At 38.4% G+C, this 9,971-nt stretch overlaps 1 protein-coding gene across 1 annotated transcript in view; it reads left to right on the plus strand.

The window, feature by feature from the left end:
- negr1 (neuronal growth regulator 1) overlaps positions 1-5,704 on the plus strand; it is a 403,329-nt gene extending 397,625 nt beyond the window's left edge. Inside the window, exon 7 of the mRNA XM_055641889.1 lies at positions 1,109-5,704. Within this exon, the coding sequence (XP_055497864.1) occupies positions 1,109-1,212 (104 nt within the window). The 3' untranslated portion in view covers positions 1,213-5,704. The remainder of the gene's footprint in view (positions 1-1,108) is intronic.
- The last annotated feature ends 4,267 nt before the right edge of the window (positions 5,705-9,971 follow it).

The following is a 9,971-nucleotide window of genomic DNA, read 5'->3' on the forward strand; positions in this document are numbered from 1 at the left end:
CAGAGGGCCATTGACAACGCCCACAGGATTGTCGGCTGCCCTCTCCTTACTTTGGAGGACTTACACAGTTCCCGCTGCATCAAAAAATCCCAGAGTATTATAAAGGACATTTCCCACCCCGGACACTCCCTGTTTGAACTGTTGCCGTCAGGCAGACGGTACAGATCTACAAGGACAAGGACGAACAGACTAAAAAACAGTTTTTACCCCACTGCTATAAAAGCACTAAATGTAGCCGCCAAGGAACGCAGGGGCGATACAGGGACTGTGGTACACTGTGAAATCGACAGAAGGATGGAGGGTTGGGTGTTTATGCGTGCTATTTTCATGATATTTATTTTAGTTGTTTATCTTTTAATATTTTATCTTGTATGTATCGTTAGCTTTTAGAAATGTTTGAATGGTGCACTGACTGGCTGACATTTTTAAATTTTGTTGTACATGGTTCCTGTTACAATGACAATAAAGAAACTATTCTATTCTATTCTATTCCTTTTACTTTCTTCCTTTGATTCACTGCCACGCCGAATCCAGACGCTCAATCTCCCAGGTCTTTTCCATTTTGGTGGAGATTTCGCTTTTCTTTCTAAGTATCCGCTCCTCATTACATTTCGTCGCCTTTAAGTACACGTTTTTAATCAAATCCTTCTCTCCCCCCCACTCACTCATTTTGTCGCCTCCTGCTGGCCAGCGACCATAACGGCTGCTGGCGCCCGCATTTCAACCTCGAGACGCCATTTAATTCGGCCTTTCAAGAACGGCTTCAGTTCGAGGGCCACGTCTCCCGTGGGGGCTGCGGGTAGGGAACGGCTACGGGTAGGGAATGGCTGCGTTGGGGGAGCAGACCCAACGGGTCTGCCATTGGTCTAGTTTATCATAAAAGTCACTACATATTTTGCAATGAAAAGCTGTAGCTGATTTATGATCTGTATTCCTGTGAAAATAGAGCACAATTTGATTACATCTTTAGTCTCATTCATTGAGCTTGACATGACTGGCAGTCTAATATCTGCTGTGAAGAAGCAGTACCTTTTAACCTATTTACTTCATTAGATTGTTTTTGATAAGAAAATGTGGATTAAAGGATGATTTATCTTATTTTTCACAGTGCCATCCAAAGAACAATATGGAATCACTGGTGGTGCTGAAGTTATTTTATCCTGGTGGTACCTCGTGATGGCACTATCCTGCCTGGTCAGCAGCACATACTAGCAGAGGGGAAATTTACCGGCCACAATGAACGTGAGTGAGAAAGCATGAAGATGTTCAAGAGTCGCTTCCAAGTGCTGAGAACTGGAATCAATCTGGTACAGTTCACTCACGGAAAAGTGTGAGAATCAATCAGCAGTGCAAACACAGGGATGTGAAACTTTCCTACAATTACTGATCATGTAAATGTCTAAATTATATTATTTTCAGGTTGTCATCAAGTTCTGACATTGAACTCATTGTCCTCGATCAAGCTTTGTAGGCTGTGAAGTTACTTTTTGAGAACATATGTTGTATTATCTTACATATAAGCTGTAATGCTTCACAATTTTTATTAGCCCCCACCCCCTCCTCTTCAAGGTGCTGGTTACATGCAAGAAATATATGGCACGCATGAGATATTATAGCCTCTAGTATGATTTAGTATTCATAATAATATCATAACACAAATGGGCATTCAATGAAAACTGGCCTTGTGTATGTATAGTTCCAAGATTTTAATGGGCCTGTCCAAACATATAAATTAGGAAAATCAATTTTTACACCAAAATTTACTGGCAAAAAGATAGGCATCCATTTCAATTAATCAATGGGCATTTTTTAGAAATTAATTGAAATTCCCTTTAACAAATTCCATATTCCTTCTAAAATGTTATACAGTCAAAAATACTTTAACTGAAAAAATGAGAAAAAAAATGAGGATGGTTTATTAGTGCCTCTGTGATCTGGGTTCAATCCCGACCTTCGGTACTGTTTGTGTGCACATTCTCCTTAGGACTAAATGGGTTTTCTTTGGATGTTCCGGTTTCCTCTCACATCACATACATGCAGGTGGATTAACTGGGTACTATAAATCTCTTGAAGTTGGCCAGGGGGACTGTTGGGTATAAAAGAGAGAAGAGATTACAGAAAAAGTATGTGGGTGAATAGGACTGATTGAAATGGCTGGAGAGCTAACATAAGAGTTGATGGGCTGAATGATACTTTACATTGTAAGGAATGTGCAGTAAATATGGGGATAGGTCAGTCATCTTTCATGACTTCACCTTCAAATATTTCCCTTTATGTTGAAGTTGTTTGAAGAAATTTTGTTCTATCCAGTCCCATTGTGATTTTAGAATATTTTATATTTTCTCACTGAACAAAGGTAAGTCATTTGGCCCATCTACGCTGCATGTTAGAGCCATCCCATTCCACTACTTGCTTCTCTGTAACATATTTTCTTTCATGCACCCATTAAATGCCATCTGATTCTCTTACCAACTGAGGACAGGTGGCATAATTTACAGTGGCCAATTAACTACCAGTTAGCATGTCTTTGGGATGTGGGGTAGCATAAAAACTTGAAAAAGTTATAAATATGAAATTATAACACATTGTTTTGGAAATAAGTAGCAATTGAAAGGGAGGATTAACATTTCAGGTGAAATCTCCATCAGAACTAATTCCTATCAGATGGAAAATCCCAACCAAATCATCAATCTCCATTTACTGTTTTTTATCTCACTGTAGAATAAATGGCATAAAACTAAATAATTTTGCCTTCTTGCTTTGCATTTGAGACTTATCTCTGTATAATCCCAGTTTAGAATGCAATTAATTCATCCTGGCCGACTGAATTTGTGGCTTCAATACCAATCATGTCTTTGCAACTTACATCTATAGGTGGTGGATGAAATTGCAGCACATAAAATCCGCATGCATTCATATATGAAAGTTAACAAATATTACTGCCATTTTATAAATCTAGCTCATTCTGGTGCTCAAAACCATAACAATCAAAGTTTGTCATTATATGTTAAGAAGAATTCTGCCATTCGATTATTTGCCAGGTATTATACATCTTGTTGGAACAAATCAAAGCTATTAATCCAGGTTTCAGGGCTTCAAAGAAAATAATCTGTGCCAAATCTTATATGACATACATGACATAACTTAAACATTAATGGTGTCCTTGGAAGGATCTGTTTTCCAATTATGTTTTCTGCACTGAAATAGACAACATTTTAATCAACTATTAATTGATTCCAAAAAGCATGAAACAGTTAATATCAAATGATTCATTTATTGAAGAACAAAAACTACTTGTAATTCCAAAATGTTATGATGAATGCAAATTAAAAAGGCAATGCTCAATGAGGGAACCATTATAAATATTTCCCCATTATTATTTTAATGTATTAATGTGGAACTGTCTTTGTTCAAATACTTAAAGTGTGTTTAAATTGGCTCCCTTGGCATTTGTTGTGATACAGTGACCCCCAGTTCACCAGACAGTATCATTTGATGCAAGAGACACCATGAAAAATATGTTCTTCATTGCCCAAACTAAATCTTCACTTCATGATCAGAACTTTTAAATGAACATTTGGAAAAACTTCATTACAAAACTTGTGGTGGAGGAATTAAAGCCAAATAACTGTAAAACATTTACAATCATGGTGACCTCAGGTGCAAAAGGAGTGATAACACTGAGTCATATGTTTAGTAATTTTATCTTTAATGACAGATATTTTTCAAGAAGATTATGTTCACTTATTTTATTGAATAACTGAAATGATGCAAATGATAAAAGTATTTATAATTGCTCTATGATAAAGTTGTATAGTTATCAAATACATTTATTGTTTGGAGAAACAAACCTTCAATTATTCCATACATGGCAACTATTAAAAACTCTAAACATATGTTCAGTATTGTCACAAGGATTTGAAATGTTGAATCCATGCAGTATTAATACAGGGCTCATGTAAGCTATGACAGGGAAATATAAAAAAAACTGTTGTCAATTATTGGGATGTATGTAACATTTGGCAAGGTGATGAATTACTGACTTCCCTCGTTCACCTTGAGAAGATAGTGGGCGATCCAGCTTTGCAAGTGGCACAGTCCTGATGCAGGTCCTTCCACAATATGCTTGTGTTATATTATCCAAGTTTTAGACCTGAGACCAAGAATGAACAGTGCTATGTTTTAAACACAGCATTGTGTATGACCTAGAGGGTAACTGCTGGTGGTGGTGTTGCTGGAGTGTTATTGGAGTTGCACTTATTCAAAATAGTGGGAAATCGTCTATGACATGCCTGCCATGTGCCTTGAAGATGCTGAAGCCTTTGAGGTATCATGAAAACAAGTAAATATTTGGACTTTACAAAGACACAAGAGACTGCAGGTGTTGGAATCATGAGCAAAAGAAACAAAATGCTGGAGGAACTCAGTGGATCAGGCAGCATCCGTAGAGGTAAACAGCCAGATGATGTTATGTGTCGGGACCCATCTTCAGACTGATGGTGTAGAGGGAGAAAGCAGGACAAGAGAGGGAGGAGTGTGGAAAAGTGTGGCAAGTGATTGGTAGAAAAAGGCCAGGGGAGTGATTGATAGATGGGTGGAGATAGTGATAAAGGCAATGGGTAAAATGGAGAGAAAAGGGTGCAGATAAGGAAGGAAGAGGAGGATCCAAGGGGAGGATATGGGTCGAAGGGGAAAAGGAGAGAGAAAATAGAGAAAAGAGGAGAGATAAAGGAGATATGAGGGAGTAGGGAGTTTGGGAGATGTGAAAGGAGGAGGAGAAAGGAATAGACTGGTGGGATAGTGACAGAAATATGTGTGCACCAGTGGGGAAATTGGGGGACAACATGAAGGGGAAGGGGAATAAGGGCATTTACTTGAAATTGGAGAATTCAACGTTCATGCCGTTGGGTTGTAAACTACCCAAATGGATTATGAGGAACTGTTCTTCCAATTCGCTTGTGGCAGTGGAGGAGGCTTGGTGTTCTCTCCAGCCTGTTAATGCTGTGAGAGTGTGTGTAGAAACTGGCAACTGAGGGAAGGAGAATATGGCGCAGGTGATGTTGCAACTCGTGGATGTATCTTAATATGTGATAAGTGGAAGATGGGCGATTCATTGTGGGCATCTGATTTAATTTTTCCTTTTTTTGTAATTCTAGTACTAAATTCTGCCCTCAACCATCTTATACTATCACACAGCAACATTACGTAGCCCTAAAAGTTAGTGCCTTTTACAGAAGCAAGAAATGAATGGGATATTAATATAGAAGCAGATCAGCAATGTTATTGCTGAATGATTTAGCTGAGGATCCTCATCATGGTGAGAACTATAACAAGCTTTGGAAAAATTGCTTTTCTTATAACTCATTAACATAAACTTTATTACAGAACTATTACTTTTAGCATTGAACAGGCATTTGAATTTGTTCATGTTTCAATAAGGAAAAAAAACTTGAATAGTATATACTGAATAGAATATTTTCTTTGAGCAATGTTATTCAGAATCTATCATGTATACGATTCCTTTGATCTGGCATGTTCACAGCGGGAAGGAGATGTCATTCCCATCTCCAGCTGGCAAAATTTCACACGCTAGACCAATCATAATGGAATATGAAAAAGATCATACCAATGCATGCAGTCTCAGTGCCTTGGAGATCCAAAGAGCCCAGGAAGACTTTAGGGCAGGAACTTCAGTGTGCTGCTTCCCCCCCCCCCCCCCCCCCCCCCCCCCCCTCACCCCCCTAACTAAAGCTGGGTAATAATAATTTTCTGTCTTTACAAAAATTCAGCAAGGCACTTGCAGGCCCCTATGTACTTTCAACATCACATCACATGGAATGACATAATTCCCACAACATGGTTTTCCCAATAGAACCCTAAGGTGGAATACCTGCCAGGTAAGTTAATAACTTTTCTGCAAACTTGACCCCCAATCTCCGCACCATATCAATCTCGCATCTAACCTCAGCATTGCCCAAATCCCAGGTATCGATCCCCTTCAAACTTCCATTCAAAGACCCTGCAATCACCTAAATCACTGACCCTGACCTCCAATGAGCTGACCAACAGTTACACCCCTCCCACCTTCTTACTTTCTAAACATTGTTAGTCTCCTAATATAATCCCCATTAATATTACCATGTATATTTTTCACAGTCTCTCAGTACACATGACAGTATTAACCCAATACCAATAACAATATCGCAATGTTAGTCTCATGTGCAACCAAAGACTCCCCTCATCTTAGCATACCTCATCTTAGCCACAGCTGAGCCCCGTTCTGACCTATACGCAGAGCAGTGGCTGGCATTTTTACAACAGCATGAACTGAATCGATTAGGAGCCAACACCTGAACTGCCATTGGCTGCATTAAAGACTTAGTGGCTCACATAACTTTTGGCGTGGATCAGAATATCTAGGTATATAATTCATCATCTTCCTAGAAATTATCCTGATACTAGAGAACATTTTCTGAAGCATGTGTAAGAGTATCAAATACCGAAGATTGGTTTAGGTTTATTATTGCCATGTGTACCGAAATACAGTGAAAAGCTTGTTTTGTATGCCATCAAAAACAGATCAGATATATTATACATAAATACAATCAAGCCGAACCAAAGTACAAAAGGTAGAGCAAAGGGAAGATACAGAGCACAGAATATAATTCTCAGCCTTATAATGTGTTAGTTCCATTGAACGCAACCGATATGGTTGCTAAAATCATCAATGACACAAATACAAGAAGGTAAGCTGATAAGGTAACAAATGGACATAGATATCTTTTAAGTTAGCAAACATCTGGCAAATGGAATATTAAATGAAAAAGAATATTGTCAAAATGGTAAACAATTGCCGAATGTGTCATGTTATATGATTCATAAAAGGCTAGCAAGCAGATACTCAAATAATTTGGAAAACTAGCAGAATGACCTTATTTATTGTGAAGATAATTGAATAGAGAAGTATAGAGGTTCTTTAGTGCATTAAACCTAGAACAGTACAGCACAAGAACAGGCACTTTGGTGTCTGTGCTAAACACGATGGCAAGATAAACTAATTTCAAGTACCTGAATATGATCCATATCCATCCATTCCCTGCATATTCATGTGCCTCAGTATAGACTATTAAAAGGTACTATCGTATCTGCATCCAACACCACCCCTGGCAGTGTATTCTAGGCACCCATCACCCTCTGTGTAGGTGTTAATTCACCGTGTGCAGGTGCCCTGTAGATGTTATGTAAAATTTGCCCCTCTCATCTTAAAGCTATGTCCTCTAGTCTTTGAGTACAAATCTCCTTTTTTCAAGGAATGATATTAATACATTGTAAGCAGTTCAGAAAACGTGTGTTAGATTCATATCAGGAATGGTCAGGTTGACTTATGAGGAGGAAGGGTTCAGTGGCCAGTCTCATTATGAGCTGGAATTTAGAATAGTGAGATGAAAACTTGGTTGAAGCAAATAAGATCCAGAGGTCTCAACAAGGCAGATATGAAGAGAATGTTTCTTCTTCTCGGAATTCAGAAATAGAGGTCACTATTTAAAAATAAGATGTTGCTCATTTCAGAAATTATGAGTTTTTTCTCTGAATAGAATCTTTGGAATTCTTCCCGACAGGGGATGGAAGCAGAAGTTTTGAATATTTTTAAACCCAAGGTGGATATTTGATAAGGAATTGCATAGGTATGTGGATATGAGATCAAGTCAAGTCATGCCGATGTTGCTTGAATTTGCCTCTATTCGTAACTAACCATGGTAATCTTTTGAACCCTTGCTCATCAAGTATCTATCTACCTCAGGTTGAAAAAGAATATGGTTGTGAACTTACAATCAGATCAGGTATTATCATGCTAAATGTCAGAATAGACAATGTCTCATGAGAACTGTTCCTACTGTTAATTTGTTTGTGGGAATTGAATAACTCTTTTTCTGATTAATTCAAGCTGTGAATGCAATTGGTTCCAGCTTATATTATAAATCATTGCCAGATTATCAACTGAGAGATGATTGGCCAATTCAATGAATTGGATTGCATTGAGTACAGCTGCAGCATGATTCAGAACTAGTCTTCCAAATCTTGCAGCTACCTGATTAGTAGAAGGCAAATTAAATCAAACTTATTCTTGTTTTGTCAAACAATTGTTAAATTCAAAATGTGTTGACTTTAATGATTAGTGTTCATCTTGAAATGAAGTATTATGGTTTCCCCATATCGTCTCATTATGAAAAAAATAAATGGCCGTGTTATTTAAACCTTAATAGCATGGCTCTGTTGTCAGGGGAATCTCTGAGTCACTTTTGTGGAATTTTTTATTCCCTCTTCTAACAATCTGTAGGCCTGACGTAACTAATAGCATGAACTCTCACTGTCATGCAGGTTGAAAAGTTAATTTGCAACTGCGATTTGCCCCAAGGGTGTAGTAGAACAGTAGAATCTGGGGCGAGTCAAGAGCATGTGGTGAGAATTAAAAAATGGGATTAATGTAGGATTAGAGTAAAAAGAGTGGCTGATGGACAGTGTAGACCCATTAATACAAAAGGCCTGTTTTAACACTGTATCTTTCTATGTCTCTGACTCTAGGTGATATTGCAGTCCAACAGTAATTACGTGATGTGCGTCTGTCATAGACATGCATGATTCATATGTGTATTTGCATAAAAATGTACTTCTACAGCCCCAAGTTGAAACTGATGACAATATCCTGCAGTCCTAATGTACAAAACAACTGAGCAAAATCATTTAGCTCTTATGTTGTACTTGCAGTAAATCTTGAGAAACATATGAGGATTTGTCACTGGTTGTCATTCACGTCAAAAGTTCAGGCCTCTATGGAAGAAACTGGTCATTAGCTCAGGCTAAAGAGGAGTTTAATAATTGCATTGAAACGTGCCTGTACATTTACCGCCTGCTCCCCTCTAGTCACTTAAATGAGCTGAAATGCTGTTTCTTCAAGAGCATGCTGGCCCTGTGTTTGAATACTTTATTTGAGGTGAAACAAATAAACAAAGTAGTTACCAGGGCAATTATCAATTATCTATTGCGGAAGGCCAAAATTTGTAATTGTCACTTGAACTTCAGAAAGGCCTTGATAAAGTTTTGCATGGTAGGAGTTCTGGAAGGTTAGATGGTGTGAGATCCAAGGAGAACTAGCTATATGGATAGTGTATTGGCTTCATAGAAGGAAGCAGTGAAAGGTGATGGTGGCAAGTCGTTTTCATGGACAGGATGCCATGTGACTAGTGGCGTGCTTCAGAGATTGATGCTGGGCCCATTGCTGTTTGTGATTTATATCAATGATTTAGAGGGGAATGTACAAAGTAAATGTAAGTTTGCAGATTACACTAAATCGTATCGTAGATAGTGAAGATGGTTATTAAAAAATACAGCAGGATCTTGATCAGCTGGGCAAGTGGGTTATGGAATGCCTAATGGAGTTTAATGCAGATAATTGTAAGGTGTTGTGTTTTGGGAAGTGAACCAGGGCAGGACCTTCATGGTGAATGGTAGGGCTTTGGGAGTGCTGTAAAGCAGAGGAATTTATGAGTACAGGTACATTGTTCTCTGATACTATCTAATCTACTAATCAGGTAGATAGGGTGGTCAAGAAGACTTTTGGCCTTCATCAGTTAGGGTATTGAATATATTGGTTGGGATGATATGTTACAGTTGTAGCATAGGTGAGGCTGCATTTGGAGTATTGGTGTTCAGCTTTTGGTTATCCTACTGTAGAAAGAATGTCATTAAGCTGGAAAGAGTGCAGAGAAGATTCACAAGGATGTTGCCAGGACTCAATGGCCTGAACTTTAGGGAGAAGCTAAGCAGGCTATGACTTTATTCCTTGCAGTGCAGAAGGCTGAAGAGTAATCTTATGGAGGTATATAAAATCATGAGGGGAATAGATAGATTTAATGCACAAAGTGTTTTACACAGAGTAGGTAAATCAGGGATCAGAGGATAGGATTAAGTCA

Source organism: Leucoraja erinacea, chromosome 10 (genome assembly GCF_028641065.1).
Source record: "Leucoraja erinacea ecotype New England chromosome 10, Leri_hhj_1, whole genome shotgun sequence".
In the NCBI taxonomy this organism is placed as follows: domain Eukaryota; kingdom Metazoa; phylum Chordata; class Chondrichthyes; order Rajiformes; family Rajidae; genus Leucoraja; species Leucoraja erinaceus.